The sequence below is a fragment of the Aquarana catesbeiana genome, linkage group LG12 (assembly GCF_042186555.1).
Source record: "Aquarana catesbeiana isolate 2022-GZ linkage group LG12, ASM4218655v1, whole genome shotgun sequence".
Taxonomy (NCBI): domain Eukaryota; kingdom Metazoa; phylum Chordata; class Amphibia; order Anura; family Ranidae; genus Aquarana; species Aquarana catesbeiana.
In genome coordinates, this window is record NC_133335.1 from 43,915,721 (window position 1) to 43,932,690 (window position 16,970).

The following is a 16,970-nucleotide window of genomic DNA, read 5'->3' on the forward strand; positions in this document are numbered from 1 at the left end:
CCATTACCCCTCCCCTTCGTTCAGAGCGCTCACTCTTCTGCGCCTACTCGCCTAAGAAGAGAACTGTCAATCATCTGTGTCTCCCCCGCCCACTCACCGCAGGAGGCAGCTGTCAATCATATTTGTCGCTCCGCCCACTACCCCTCCCCTTTGCTGAGAGCGCTCAATCATCCGAGTCTCTCCGCTCACTCCCCTCCCCTCAGCGTGGCGCCTTCAATCATCTTTTCCTCCCCGCCCACTATCCCTCCCCCTCCGTTGAGAGCGGTCAATCATGTGCGTCTCTCCGCCTCTCAGCTACGCGCTGTCAATCATCTTTGTCTCCCCGCCCTGTCCTCCCTCCCCTAAGCTGAGCGTTTCAATCAGCTTTTCCCCCGGTAGTCCCCGCCCCCTCAGCACCGCCCCCCGGCCTCCTCCTCTTCCTGTACAGTGGAAGTCTCATGTCCTCATGTACGGTGGGAGCTGCTGGGAGAAGTGGATGAGTGCAGGTCAGATGTATTCTGTGTTATATTCTCCCCCCTCCATCTCTATTGATTGATAGATCTCCACCCTGTACAATACAGGAGAGACCCTCATTCATTGGTAGGCAGCCTGTCTGCTCAGTGGGGACATCACATTATATGGGACTTCTCTCTGATCACAGGGATCCTGGTCAGAGGGAGGTGTGGGTGATGTCAAGGTGTACCCATACCATACATGGCTCCAGGTATAGTCTTCTGCAGTTGGCTGAGCAGAATATTCATGTTATTGTCACCTAATGTGACTGTTCTAGTGGTGGGTGACATCACTGGATTACCAAAAGTATTGGGACACCTGCCTTTACACACATGAACTTTAATGGCATCTCAGTCTTAGTCCGTAGGGTTGAATACTGAGTTGGCCCACCCTTTGCAGCTATAACAGCTTTAACTCTTCTGGGAAGGCTGTCCTCAAGGTTTAGGAGTGTGTCTATGGGAATATTTGACCGTTCTTCCAGAAGCGCATTTGTAAGGACAGGCACTGATGTTGGATGAGAAGGCCTGGCTTGCAGTCACCGCTCTAATTCATCCCAAAGGTGTTCTATCAAGTTTAGGTCAGGACTCTGTGCAGGCCAGTTAAGTTCCTCCACCCCAAACTCGCTCATCCATATCTTTATGGACCTTGCTTTGTGCACTGGTGTGCAGTCATGTTGGAACAGGAAGGGGCCATCCCCAAACTGTTCCCACAAAGTTTGGAAGCATAAATTTGTCCAAAATGTCTTGGTATGCTGATATCTTAAGAGTTCTCTTCACTGGAACTAAGGGGCCAACCCAACCCCTGAAAAACAACCCCCACACCATAATCCCCCCTCCACCAAATGATTTGGACCAGTGCACAAAGCAAGGTTTATAAAAGACATGGATGAGTGAGTCTGGGTGGAGGAACTTGACTGGCCTGCACAGAGTCCTGACCTCAACCCGATAGAACATCTTTGGGATGAATTAGAGCGGAGACTGCGGGCCAGGCCTTCTCATCCACATCAGTGCCTGACCTCACAAATGCACTTCTGGAAGAATGGTCAAACATTCCCATAGACACACTCCTAAACCTTGTGGACAGCTTTCCCAGAAGAGTTGAAGCTGTTATAGCTCCAAAAGGTGGGCCAAGTCAATACTGAACCCTAATGACTAAGACTGGGATGCCATTAAACTTTATGTGCGTGGAAAGGCAGACGTCCCAATACTTATGTTAATATAGTGTATTTGATATAGAGGACCTCAACTTTGGCCACTTATGTCTCTTTATTCAGTGAATGAAATGCTACAGAAAGCAGTCAAAGGCTATGGGCATGTGACAAGAGACTGGAAACCTGATAGAGAACTTTTTGAAGGCTGGGACCTTATTTTAGGAGACAGTTATAGACTGGAGACTAAGGATGAGCTCCGGCGTGTTCGCACAGCCCACGTGCAGAGCCCGCCAGGAAGTCAGCACTGCGCTAATCACAGGCGGTGAGGCATTTCCCGATCTCTGCAGCCGTGCATCGGTAAATGTCTCACTGCCTGTGATCAGCACAGCACAGTGCCGACTTCCTGGCGGGCTCTACACGTGGGCTGTGCGAACACGCCGGAGCTCATCCTTACTGGAGACGCATACCAGGAGACGTTCATAGACTGGAGAGACATAACAGGAGACTGCTCAGGAGATACTCGTAGACTACGATCACCCAACATGAGACTGCTCAGGAGAAGGTCATAGACTGGAGACACCTAACATGAGACTGCTCAGGAGAAGGTCATAGACTGGAGACACATCACATGAGACTGCTCAGGAGAAGGTCATAGACTGGAGACACATCACATGAGACTGCTCAGGAGACAGATCATAGACTGAAGATGGGTTTTTGTGTTTGTTGTCAAAGTAACCATCATTGGGAATTGTATTGGTCTTGATTATGCACTGATCTTGTGTCCCAATAGCTCCTTTATTTACATGCTCACCTTGGTCAAGCATGGAGGTTCCAGGCTCTTCCCTGTCCTGCTGAGACGTACTTTCACAGTTAATCGGTTTATTCCCCATTGGCCATGTACTTTCTCTGCTGCTGATTGGATCTTCTCTAGAGGGTTCACTATTTCCGAGACATCAATGGCATCTAGTCCTGGTACGGAGGAGAAGAGGCCTCAGTTTGGGAATCGCCTCCTGAAGGATCCAAGTCAGGTCTTCCAGCACAATGCATGGTGAGAAGTGGGATATAGGGGGTATAATATGAAGTCTATAAGATAAATGAAGGAGGTTTCTTAAAGCTGAACTGTTAAATTTGGAAAACTGACGGCTTATTTTATATGTATATTCAGGGACAATGTACAGTGGTCTGAGGAGCAGGAAGCTGCAGCTAGAAAGAAAGTTCTTGAAAACAGTTGTCAACCTGTATCACTAGAGCAGCAAGGTAAGTGGCAGTGACATGGTGGCTTCTGAGATAGCAGAACTAGAGTAGGAAACATCTAAAGCTGGCGATAGATGAAAAAAAAATGTCCCCCTGAAGTAAATCCCACATCAATCATGACGCCAGCCGCACCACCAGACCCGAAAAAAAAAAAAAAACCTCTGGCCCGACCCCTTGTGGACATCACCACCCAACATGCTCCTGGCCGGTGACGTCACAAGGGGGTGGGCCACCCTGTGACATCACTGAGTGACTCCTCCCTTGGCTGTTTAAGAACTGTCAGATAGTGGAGCAGTCAGTCAGCTGGAACCTTTGTCGGGGCCGGAGGTGTTTTTTATTTTATTTTTTTTTTCTGGTGCGGCGGGCGGCGTGATTGATATGGGATCTAATTTGGGGGGACATTTTTTAAAACCTTCTTAATAAAGGAATTGTCAAACTGTGTCTTTTTATTTCTTTTGACACTTTTTTTACCGAATGAGTAGGGGTACAATGTACCCCTTCTCATTCACATGGTGGGGGCAGGATTTGGGGGCCCCCTAAAAATTTTCATGAAGGAATTGTCAAACACTGTGTGTTTTTTTTTTTTTTTTTTTTTTTTTTTTTTTTTTTTTTGTTTTTTTGGGTTTTTTTTGGGTGAATGAGTTGGGGTACAGTGTTGGTGTCCAGACTTTTACATGTTGCATATTTCTGAATGGAGAAAATACACACAGGATACCAGTGTAGTGTTATGAACAGGGCCCATAGAAAACAATTGTTTTCTTTGTGCCCTTGCAGAGACAGGTGCAGAAAAACACAAGTCTCTGCACATGGTGTGAACGAGGCCTAAAGGTCTAGCCTGACAGCACCCTCTTGTCTCTCCTGGGCCTTGCCATTGATCAGTGGGCTCAGGCGGTAAATAAAATGAAGGTCAATGTATAGTTTGCCATTGTGTCATTTTTCTCTCTTCCCACAGAAGAGTATGAAAATAAAGCTAGCAACTTCTGGGATGGCTTTTACACCATCCATGAAAACCGATTCTTCAAAGACAGACAGTGGCTGTTCACAGAGTTCCCTGAGTTGTCCCCCAGTGGTAGGAGTCCCCTAGATTCTGCTGAATGTCAAAGAAAGGACCCTGAGCAAGAAAGATTGGATGTAGACAGTGACTACCCAGGATCCTCTGCTTCTTATCGTATCTTGGAGGTAAAGTGTAGAAACTTATGGACTGCCTCTTGCAGATGACTTGGGGTTTTTTTGTGTTAGGAAAAGTGGACAGTACTCTGGCAATATCCAATGAAAATTTTTATTTCCCACACACACAATTTATATTGGTTGATTTTATGTCATTGAAATAAAGGTAAAGTTTTGGACTTTTGCCAGAATTTTGACCACTTTTGCTCCAGTTACCTTCTCATTCATAAGGATAACAAGCCTTCTGGTTTTTGGTGAGCTGTTTCTTGTTCTAAGGACGTTCCTTTACAATGTAGCAACTGAACTACAGACAAAGCTCTAAATCCATAGATGAAATGCATCAAAATAAAGCTTTTTTTTTTACTGTTCAAAGAATTTGAACTGCTGCCCATTCGTTCTTGAGATTTACAAAGCTTTGACACATAGCCCAGCATGGCAAATAACACCACTTTCTATTCTGCAGTAAGGAATACAGTGGTGTCCACTATCCAGCCTGCTGATTGAACAGTGAAGGAGCAGCAGCAGACTGATGAAATCATCCCCCTGCTCCCTCGCTTCTCTCTCTCTCTCCGCCTGTCCGCTCATTTCTTATCAGGACATTTGCATGCAGTACATGCATATAATGATATATTAGAGAGGAACTGCAGTCTTCTCACATAATTTGCAATAAAAACATCTTTCCCATTCTGAAGCTTCCCTCCAACCACTTTGCATATTATTTTATATATACTGTGATTCTGTACTTTCCAAAAATGCTGCAGAAATCTCCCTCCACTGAGTCTGACTGCATCAATTTTAACTGTGGGCAGCTAAAGCTGCTGCCTGATCACTTCCTGGATTTACACAGAGGCATGCCTCCAGCTTTGCAGCTCTCATTGGCCCTCTTATGACTCCCCCCTTCCCCCTCTCCCTTCTTGACAAACTCTCACAAGAGTTAGAGAGAGAGCTGGGCATGATGTCATAAGCCTAGGCTTTTTACCAGACAAGAAACAGGAAGTGGGCTGTAGAAGGTATTTACTAGCAGAAAAAAAATGTTTTACTATCCAAAGTTAAAACAACAAGGGCAGAAGATTTATTAGATGGGAAGTTGAAAAAACAACTGAAGTTCCGCTTTAATGAATAAAGAACTGCATGAATTCATGTCTTTTACATCTGCCTTTTTTCAGCTTTAATATTTTTGGGCGCTTTGGCATTAACCACTTGTCATGTCCTTCTTAGTTCCAAAGACTGCAGTCCAATGGGGCAATACAGTGTCTTAGTAGTTGGCATTCCTGCCTTGCAGGCCTAGAGTCCTTGGTTCAAATTGCAACTATCTGCATGGAGTTTGCATGTTCTCCCGCTTGCGTTGGTTTTCTCCGGGTACTCTGGCTTCCTCCCGCACTCCAAAGACCTGTTGCTAAGTTAATTGTTTCTTGTCTAAATTGCCCTTGGTATGTATGCATGTGAGAGGGGGACTTTAGATCAGTGTTTCTCAGCTCTAGTCCTCAAGGCGCCCCAACGGGTCATGTTATGTTTTTTCAGGATTTCCCTCAGATGAAACAGCTGTGCTAATTTTATTACTAAGGCAGTGAAACTGATCAAATCACCTGTGCAAAATAATGGAAAGCCTGAAAACACGACCTGTTGGGGCACCTTGAGGACTGGAGTTGAGAAACACTGCTTTAGATTGTAAGCTCCTTGAGGGCATTTATTGATATGAATGTACAATATGCAAAGCACTGCATAAAATATTGGTACTACATAAATACCTGTAATAGGTTCATAAATATCCTATATGTGACTTGCAGCACTCTCCAGCTTTAATGTCCACCAACCAGGCAAGTTCTTCGGGGATACCATCATTAGGGAGAGATACCTGGAGGCTGCCATTACTGAGCTCTCTTCTGACATGCTGACACTTTTGCTTCAATATTTCAAAAAGTTGCAAACCCAAAAGAGGCATATAGATAGGGACTGCTGATGCAACTTCTAGCTCAGTGACACAGAAAGTACGAAAGACATTGGTCTAAATAACAGCCAGTCAGTTAGCATTTTCAAAAGGATGTCAACAATGTCGCCCCCTTTCTTGCACTCAAGATGGGTTTACTTTAATGCTTGTCGTTTGTATACAAGTGATCTTTTAAAAATGTAGTAAGCATTATCCATTTTACAAACCACCTACACGGCTAAGTTGCAATGTCCTTCACTGTCAGACATATATAATATGAATTGTTCATGCAACACAGATCACCTGATTACTCAGTCTCAGTTCTTGTTGATTGCACTGGCTCAGGTTCTGACGTGATCATCTGATCAGTTTGGTGTAACGAAATGTTATTTGCGGATCAAGGTGTCCTTTTCCCTCAGCCTTCCTATCTCTCTATGATATGTAACCCGCTCTTTTTTTCTTTTTCAATCATAGGTGGGATGTGGTGTCGGGAACACTGTCTTCCCAATATTGCAGACAAATAAGTAAGTAAATTGTATGTAGCATTCATTAAATATTTTGTGGCCAGACATCATTAAAGCCTAGATGCCCAAGCCGATTTTAGAAGATTTAATATTTGTGACGAATTCTGCCTACCTAAATAATTGTACAATTTATTTTAAACACTTCCCTCGGGTTGACGTCATATGTCGTTGTTGACTTGAAGTGGAGATATCTGGACGATGCCTGCAGCTACAGCCATCAACCAGATATCTGTTTTTTTCAGCAGGCGATTCCCTGCAATGTAAAAGCCATTATAGCGGCTGTTTAGCCACTTGATTGCTTTTACAGGCAGCGAGAGGGGACATCCCATCCCCCCCCCTTCCGCTGCCCTCCGGTGCTCCTGTGGGCTCGCCCGTGCGATTGGGGAGTCGGAGAATGAATCTGCCGGCGGTGATGGTTTGCCATAGAGCTGGTCTGGCTCTTTGACCCTCGGAGGCCAGAAGCGACGTCATGACAGGCTCCGGCAGATATACATACTGCTGTTTTTTTTTTTTAGCTGGAAAGCCTGATATATATATATATATATATATATATATATATATATATATATATATATATATATATATATATATATATATATATATATATATATATAGACCCCATATCTCTCCATAAAGAGAACCTGTCATCTCCTATTCCAAGTGATGTTTACATTCCTTGTAATAGGAATAAAAGTGATCAAAAATAAATAAATTAAAGGGTAAGCATGAAAAAAAAATTGAAAGTGCCCCCATCCCCTCGTGCTCGCACGCAAAAGCAAACGCATACGTAGGTCACGCCCGCATATGTAAACGGCGTTCAAACCACACATGTGAGGTATTGCCACAAACATTAGAGTGAGACTAATAATTCTGGCCCAAGACCTCCTCTGTAACTGGTAACCTGTAAACATTTTTAAAGCGTAGCCTATAGAGATTTTTAAGTACCAAAGTTTGAGCCATTCCACGAGTGTGCGCAATTTTAAAGTGTGACATGTGGTATCTATTTACTCGGCATCTTCTTTCACATTATACAAAAAAATTGTGGTACATTTTTTTTTTTAACAATAACCGTGCTTTATAAAAAAGAAAAAACACATTTAAAAAATTGCTGCGCAATTTTTGTGTGACATAAAAAATTGCAACAACCGCCATTTTATTCCCTAGGATCTCTGCTAAAATATATAGTAATTTTCTAGTAAACAAATGATGATTTTTACATGTAGGAGAGAAATACCAGAATTGGCTTGGGTGGCATGTGGTTAATAACATATAAGGATTTTAATTGGTACATTCTTTTCATAGAAACTTTTTTTTTTTTAGTAGGCAAAACTAAAAAAAAAAAAAAAAAAAAAAAATCCATTTATGACTTTTTATACTATAATTGCATTAAATAATTACAATATGAAACAGAGGCTCACTGCCATTTAGAAGCTGCAGTGCATCCTGATTTTTTTTTTTTTTTTTTTAGTGAATGAAGCCTTTAGCTTACATGTGATCACTATGTCATTGCTGAAATAGTGGTCATGTGATCAGGAACCATTTGTGGGGACCAGAACTGCCAGGGACAGCTGAGTTTCACAGCTAGTGGTCAGGGAGCAGATGGACACCTTTTATTTCTGATGCTTTTTTCTCTTTCTTCAGTGACCCTGGCCTGTTTGTATACTGCTGTGATTTCTCTAGCAATGCTGTGGAACTTGTGAAGGTAGGTGGATGGCAGTAAACACATTGGGGAGGTTAACTAGAATTGGAGCAGCTGTGCATAGTAACCAATCGGCCTCTAACTTCAGCTTGTTGAAATAAAGTGATTGTAAAAGATCACAACAACCCATTCAGTTTAAAACTGAAATGAAAGACAAAATTTTTGTGTATAGATGTTTTTTCCCTTTCTTATAAGTGATCACATACCCTCTGTTCTCAGCTGCATAAGAGCTGGGAGAAGGAGAAGCAGCGGTACACTGAGCTTCCCAGTAAATGGCTGTGCAGCGGGGGTTGTCAGAACAAGTCTGATCATTGGAGGAGAGGAGAGCAGGCTGAGTTCCCAGTATAGCTAGAGAACTGACCACAGTGTGCTTTCCTACTTGGCATGGTCAGTTTTTAATAGGAAAGCAAGGGGACTAGCAGGAACACCAGGGATTTCAAACAAAGGAAGCAATACAAATAGAACAGGATACTTTCTCATACAAGTACATGGTACAGCAGGCACATATCAGGAATATGATGTGTTGGGGTAACAAACGCTTTAAGCTTTGACAATAAAACCTGGAAGCTGATTGGTTGCTATGCAGAGCTGCACTACATTCTGTGTGCTGCAGTTTTTGTAAATCTCCCCCATTGTTTTACCTGGACAGAAATAAACTTTTTAAAATGGTCAGTGGGAAAAATGCCATGGAATTAGAATTTTTATTTGCAAAAAAACTTCACCAAACGACTTTATACCTTGGAGCATTAGCTATACTATCCAGCAGCTTAAAGCTCAAATCCAGCCAAAACTGTTTTTCCATTTTGGTGTGGGGAAGGGCAAGAGCCTCTATCCGGTTTATTTTGAAATGTGTCCTTATTGGGGAATGGTACTGTATGTTAATTTAACTGCTTGCCGACCACCGCACACAGTTTGTAGAATGGCACAGGCAGGCAAATGGGTGTACAGGTACCTCCCTTTAAATTTGCTGCCTTTCGGGCGCACGCCGCGGGAGCGTGGCCCCGGGTCCCGGGAACTCGATGCTCCCTGGCGGCCCGCGATTGCGGTGTGGAGAGGTAGAACAGGGAGATGCCTATGTAAACAAGGCATTTCCCCGTTCTGCCTTGTGTCATGACAGAGATCCACTGCTCCCTGTGATCGGGAGCAGTGATCGCTGTCATGTCCTAGGTACCCCATCCCTCCCACAGTTAGAATCACTCCCTAGGACACACTTAACCCCTTCATCGCCCCCCTAGTGGTTAACCCCTTCCCTGCCAGTGTCATTTACACAGTAATCAGTGCATTTTTATAGCACTGATCGCTGTATAAATGACAATGGTCCCAAAATAGTGTCAAAAGTGTCCGATGTGTCCACCATAATGTCGCAGTCATGATAAAAATCACAGATCGCCGCCATCATTAATAATAAAAATGCCATAAAACTATCCCCTATTTTGTAGACTCCATAGCTTTGCCGCAAACCAATCAATATACGCTTATTGTGATTTATTTTTTTTATTTATTTTTTTGTTTACCAAAAATATGTAAAAGAATAAATATAAAACAGAAACAATCAGCGCACACAAATAAAACAGATGGCTAAAATGACAATTGCAAGCTAAACACCAAAAGGCAAACCACAACACCTAGAAAAATTGATATAATAAGTAAAAAAGGTGCAGCGCAATAAAATAAGTCCATACACTTTTACATTGAAAAGTGTTAAGTCCACCACGTGATAATAGAGGGTTTTCAAATGATGTGACAAGTCCTCCACCATCAATATTATGCACTCTTACCAGATCAGATGGACCATTTGAATGAACAAATGGTCATACACACTTGTTACCCACATATGGGGTGAGAAAGATGGATCAGTCCAGCAGCACCTTGCCTGCGGTTGCAATACCACTGATTTATGCTATATTTGGCCGCATGTTTTCTATGTACAAGTTCTAGTGCATTGTGCTGGCTATCTTTTTTATTCAATAAATGACTTTTAAGTGTGCACTTAGATTGTGTTCACTTATTTCATTTCCATATACAACATTCATCCACCTGGGAAGTACTCCGTTTGTGCTGCTGGACTGATCCATCTTTCTCACCCCATATGTGGGTAACAAGTGTGTATGACTATTTGTTCTTTAAATTGGTCCATCTGATCTGGTAAGAGTGCAATTAATTAATTTAAATGGCCTCTGTTCACATCTGAACATTCTGTTGCCTGAAGCACAATGCCTGAAGCTCAAAAAAATACACAAGCTTCTTTTTAGGCAGATTATAGGCGTTTTACTGCTTTTTACATTGGTGAATTTTTTACCTCAAAACGCATGTACAAAAACACTGCAAAAACGCCCTAAAAAAGGCCTGAAAGCTATATGCTCAGGTGCGAATGCAGCCTTATGAGTATTGGAGGCCATAGGGACCACATAATCAGTAAGTATTCTCGGGTTTCCAGAGAATACTTGGGATCATGTTATATGGTCAGTTTAGATGTAAATGTGTGACGTGAACAATTAATGGTGAGGGAATTTTACAAGGTGTATCTAAAAAGTTTGGTGAATGGTATCAGAAAACAAACAGAAGATACAAGCAAATTACCTTTATTGGCTTTCAAAATAATCGCCATCCTTCACAACACACTTTTGGCAACGTTCATAAAGTTTCTGGAAACTGTCGACAAAGGTCTCTTTAGGAATCGATCGAACCACTGTCACAAATTCTTGGATTGCATGTCTGCAAAATGTGCATCTTTCATGACGCTCTTCAGGCTACTTTTGCAGGCGACTTTTTTTGGGTCGCAGGGAAGACGGTGAATACCATTCCATCGATTTCCGCTTGGATTCCGTATCGGACTGGTAGCACCAGGTCTCATCCCCTGTGACGATGGTTCACAGAAAGAATGGATCCTGGTCACACATGGTGATGAAATCTCCAGAGATCTGTTTTGCTCTCTGTTTGTCTGCCAGCTTGTGCAGCACAAACTGGGAACAGATCTTCCGCTTACCCAAATCTTTGCAGATGACGGTGCGCACCGTGTCCTTGCTACTGCCATCAATAGTAGAATCAGTTGCCGATCTCGTGCCAGCATTAATCGCACTCGCTCCATCATGTCTGGGGTTCTGCTTGTCGACAACTGTCCCAAACGTGGCTCATCCTCAATCATTTCCTTCCCGTCGCGAAAGCGCTTGAACCAGTCAAACACATTTTCTGCTCACGGCTTCTGTCCCGTACACTTGCCTCAACATTTCACGCGTCTCCGTTTTCTCCAATTTGTTGCAGAACTTGATGTTCACTCGTTGCTCCATTGCACTGTGACCCTACCTCTCACACTGACTACGTTAGACTGCCCGCAGCGGGTTTACCCTAATGAACAAGTGTACTTCACGATAGGTGGCGCTCCTCGACGTGTCCCTGGATAGCCATGTGCATGCGTACGCACCTGGCCCATGTTGCTGTTGAGATATCGGACCATTCACCAAACTTTTTAGACGCACCTTGTATTTGTTATGCTGCATGTGTGAGGAAAAAAGGACATGATGTCAGCAGATATTAACAGCCAGTAAGGTACACAGCAATGCTCATGCAGATTTCTTTGCCTTTCATTTTGATGCGGATACATCCATCTATTGGAATTTAAAGTGTGATTTGCAGGATTAGATTGTGTAGCTGCATATGTACAGTATCTAATGTATGGTTTCTTGGTAAATTTGATGCTGTTTTTTTTTTTTTTCTTATTGTGATTCATCATTGCATACTGTCAGACTGACCCACTCACCGCAGAAATGTGTCATGACAGATTTTCACACCTTCTGTCATGTTCTTGGACATGAGCCTTGACACCTTTCATGATACCATGGCGATTGAATTAAAACGTATAAATTACCCATGTGCCTATAGATACCTGGGAAGGTTCCCGACACTAATTAGAACTAAGGAAGCCACTTGTTGAAGGCATTTCACCACTCATCCATTACTGAATAAGTCCAGTTAAATGCAAATAACTACTACTAGCTTATTTTGGGAAGGTTATTAGCTATCTCAGCCTTTCCAACACAGGGATGAACCCTTGAAATAAATTCCCGGTCTCCGGGAACCCCTACTAAAAAGTTACTATATCTACAACTGATGATACATTTAGTGTGATGGTGAGTAGGAAGAATTATCCCCATACAGATAGCTAAAAAGATCAGTGATGTTGTCGGTGGGAACTTATCTGAGAGCCAGAAACTGCTCCTTGCTCAAGGAACTGGCAGCAACCCTCTGGAGGAACCCTGGAGTTCCATGGAACCCTGGTTGAGAAACCATGAGCTATCTAATAAAGAGAAGGGGCTATGACTGGTCGCTTCTTTTGTTTTTCACAAAGGAATGCTTTGAGAGAACTGTAAAATCCTGAAGGCTTTGCACCTCGACACCAAACATAAGGCAGATTGACTTCTTCTGAAACATTTTGTGGAAATAAGTTCACATGTAATGGGCTCAGGGGCTCACCTGCCGCGAGGCAAACAAGGCATTTGCCCTGGGTGGCAGTTTTCAGGGGGCGGCGCCACTCCCAGGCTCCCTCTTCCTGCCACTTCTCCCCGCTGCACTTACACCAGCAAACCTGATGCCCTGCAGCTGTCAGCTTCCCTCCTCTGCCCTCCCGCCAACTTTGGGAGCTACAGGGCATCCATAGAGGGATCGGTTTGTCCACATAGATCTCCCTCTGCACCTCCGACCTTCCTTTAGCACCCCCCCCCCAACTCCCTGATTGCCAGGCGTAAAACCAAAAACAAAGTAAGAGCTCTTTCACACGGGTTCAGTAAAGCAGATCTGCTCAGTGGGGGATCTGTCTGCTATGCGGACTCAGACACAGCTTGCTCTTTTCTATGGGGTGGTTGGATGGAAACATAGTTTCCATCCTTAGTCTTGCCTAGGGCAGCACAAAACCAAAATACACCACTGAATGGGCTGTATAAGTAGGAATTAGGTTCTGCCGTTAGATATCATTCTATGTGTTTTCTAGTATCTGAGTTTCTTAATATACCGTAACTCTTGGCTGAGGACTTCCATGTTTCTTTCTGTTCTGTGTGCTCCAGAGTGTTCTGAGGTATTCTTCCATGCTGAGCCTATGTGCTGTGTCTGGTGGATGATCAACATGGTGTTGAGTGCAAGGTAAAGCAAATGGTCTAGGCCAGATGGGCATGTGTCAGGGTAACTGTGCTTGAAATTCATCTAAAAGGATAGGAAAGTTTTAGTATAAAGAGAGCATCTAGATAACATTGTGATTAGTGCATGTCAGCACAGTGGCTTAGTGATTTAGCACTTTTGCTGAGCAGCACTAGGTTTGTCGGTTCGAATCCCAACTACGTCACTGGCTGCATCAAGTTTGCACTCCAAAGACATGCTGGTAGGTTAATGGCTCCTATCTAAATTGGCCCTCGTATGTGTATGTATGAATGTGAGTTGGGGACCTTGGATTGTAAGCTCCTTGAGAGCAGGGACTGATGTGAATGTACATTATCATCCCGGTACCGATTTTTAGAGCGGGCGATCGGCTTTCCAGGGATAACAACCGATGTGGCTAAAAGCCGCTCGATTGTTATCCCGGAGGAGTGGGAGGGGACATCCCCCCCCCCACCGCTCTGACCGGGCCTCCCGTCCCACCAGAAGACACAATCTGCGATCCGGCACTTCCGGCGTCTAGCCACAGAGTAGAACGAAGCCGTAAACGGCTTTGTTCCACTCTCCTGAATGTAAACATGGAAGTGATGTCACAACGTCACTTCCGGTTTACTCAGCTGAATATACAGTATTCAGAATCGCCGTTTTTGTCGATCTGAATACTTTGAAGTGCAAAGGAGGGATTGGAGGTCTTTTAGACCCTCCAATCCCTCCATAAAGATTACCTGTCACCACCTATTACTGTCACAAGGGATGTTTACATTTCTATTGACAGCAATAAAAGTGATCAATTTTTTTTTTTTTAAAAACACAATTTAATAATATCAAATAAATAAGAAAAATTTTTTTTTTTTTAAAGCGCCCCCGTCCCCGCGACCTCGCACTGCAAAGAAAACGCATACGGAAGTCGCGCCCGCATATGTAAACGGTGTTCAAATCACACATGCGAGGTATCACTGCGATTGTCAGAGTGAAAGCAATAACTCTAGCACTAGACCTCCTCTGTAACTCTAACCTGGTAACTGTAAAAAAAAATTAAAGAGTCGCCTATGGAAATTTTTAGGTACTGTAGTTTGTCGTCATTCCACGAGTGCGTGCAATTATAAACCGTGACATGTTTGGTATCTATTTACTTGGCGTAACATCCTCTTTCACATTATACAAAAAAATTGGGCCAACTTTACTGTTTTGTTTTAAAATTCATGAAGGCGTCCCTTTTCCCAAAAAATTGCATTTAAAACACCGCTGCACAAATACAATAAATGTGACATAAAATATTGCAACAATCGCCATTTTATTCTCTAGATTCTCTGCATATATATATATATATATATATTATAATATAATATAATATAATGTTTGGGAGTTCTAAGTAATTTTCTAGCAAAAAATACGGATTTTAACTTGTAAACACCAAATGTCAGCAATAGGCTTAGGCATGAAAGGGTTATAGGTGCAACGCACTGCATAAACTGTCATAGCTTAAAAAATACCAGTGATAAATAACCATAATTTAAAGTAGTTCTAAAGGTACTTTTTTTTACCTTAATGCAGGCTTTTCATTATACTTACCTGTCCTTATACTTGAGCCTGATCTCGATCTAGTGATTTGCACAAAAGCAGAGGCTCTCTTGGTTCTTTCCCTCCTTATTGGCTCAAGAGACAGCAGTGGGAGACATTGGCTGCTGTCAATTGCAGCCAGTGAGAAGGGAGTTGGGGGTGAGGCCGAGCCACACTCTGTGTCAATGGACATTCAAAGGAGCAAGCATGCACAAGTGCCCCTATAGCAAGCAGCTTCCTATGGGGGCACTAGGTGGGGTGGGGCCAGGAGCGCCAGCAGGGGACCCCAGAAGAGGAGGATAGGGGATGCTCTGTGCAGAACCATTGCACAGAGCACGTAAGTATGACATGTTTGTTACAGCATTTCACAAAAGTGATTAAACCCCTCACATTTTTTTGTAAATATTTTATTTTATCTTTTCATGTGACAACAACTGAACACTTGTATAATAGTGTAAATTTGCTGTCCCCTCAAAATAACTCAACACACAGCCATTAATGTCTAAACCGCTGGCAACAAAAGTGAGTACACCCCTAAGTGAAAATATCCAATTTGGGACCAATTAGCCATTTTTCCTCCCCAGGGTCATTTGACTCGTTAGTGTTACAAGTTCTCAGGTGTGAATGGGGAGCAGGTGCGTTCAATTTGGTGTTCTCGCTCTCACTCTCTCATACTGGTCAAGTTCAACATAGCACCTAATGGCAAAGAACTATATATTGTCTTCATAAAGATGGCCTAGGCTATAAGCAGATTGCCAAGACCCTGAAACTGAGCTGCAGCACAGTGGCCAAGACCATACAGCAGTTTAACAGGACAGGTTCCACTCAGAACAGGCCTAGCCATGGTTGACCAAAGGGGTTGAGTGCATGTGTTCAGCATCATATCCAGAGTTTGTCTTTGGGAAATAGACATATGAGTGCTGCCAGCATTGCTGCAGAGGTTGAAGGGGTGGAGGGTCAGCCTGTCAGTGCTCAGACCATACTCCACACACTGCATCAAATTGGTCTGCATGGCTGTCATCACGGAAGGAAGCCTCTTCTATAGATGATACACAAGAAAGCCCACAAACAGTTTGCTGAAGAGAAGCACACTAAGGACATTACTGGAACCATGTCCTGTGGTCTGATGAGACCAAAATAAACTTATTTGGTTCAGATGGTGTGGTAGCAACCAGGTAAGGAGTACAAAAAAACAAGTGTGTCTTGCCTACAGTCAAGCATGGTGGTGGGACTGTCATGGTCTGGGGCTGGATGGTGCTGCCGGCACTGGGGAGCTACAGTTCATTGAGGGAGCCATGAATGCCAACATGTACTGTGACATACTGAAGCAGAGCATGATCCCCTCCCTTCGGAGACAGGTCCGCAGGGTAGTATTCCAACATAATGACCCCAAACACACCTCCAAGACAACCACTGCCTTGCTAAAGAAGCTGAGGGTAAAGGTGATAGACTGGCCAAGCATGTCTCAAGATCTAAACCCTATTGAACATCTGTGGGGCATCCTCAAATGGAAGGTGGAGGAGCACAAGGTCTCTAACATTCACCAGCTCTGTGATGTCATCATAGAGGAGTGGGGGAGGAATCCAGTGGCAACCTGTGAAGCTCTGGTGAACTACATGGCCAAGAGGGTTAAGTCAGTGCTGAAAAATAATGGCCACACAAAATACTGACACTCTGGGCCCAATTTGGACATTTTCACTTAGGGGTGTACTCACTTTTGTTGCCAGCGGTTTAGACATTAATGGCTGTGTGTTGAGTTATTTTGAGGGGACAGCAAATTTACACTGTTATACAAGCTGTACACTCACTACTTTACATTGTAGCAAAGTGTCATTTCTTCAGTGTTGTCACATGAAAAGATATAATAAAATATTTAGAAAAATGTGAGGGGTGTACTGACTTTTGTGAGATACTGTGTATAAAAAAATAAATAAATGGAGCATTTACAATCATCTTTAAAGCATCTTGGAAAGCATAGATAAATTTTACTTTTATCAGGTGTAAGGAATTTTAGGAAGAGAAAAGTCTGTGGGAAGACCACATGATTTTGGAGTC

The 16,970-nt window shown here is 43.3% G+C and overlaps 1 protein-coding gene across 3 annotated transcripts in view; it reads left to right on the forward strand.

Moving 5' to 3' along the window:
* Window positions 1–397: 397 nt before the first annotated feature.
* Window positions 398–16,970, forward strand: part of LOC141114149 (tRNA N(3)-cytidine methyltransferase METTL2-like) — a 52,728-nt gene continuing 36,155 nt past the window's right edge. For all 3 annotated transcript variants that reach the window (XR_012236878.1, XM_073607663.1, XM_073607662.1), the window contains exons 1-6: window positions 398–485; window positions 2,433–2,690; window positions 2,808–2,899; window positions 3,849–4,075; window positions 6,465–6,514; window positions 8,156–8,216. Coding sequence is in view for 2 of the 3 variants with exons in the window: in XM_073607663.1 (XP_073463764.1) it covers window positions 2,446–2,690; window positions 2,808–2,899; window positions 3,849–4,075; window positions 6,465–6,514; window positions 8,156–8,216 (675 nt within the window). In the remaining variant the exon portion in view is untranslated. The remainder of the gene's footprint in view (window positions 486–2,432; window positions 2,691–2,807; window positions 2,900–3,848; window positions 4,076–6,464; window positions 6,515–8,155; window positions 8,217–16,970) is intronic.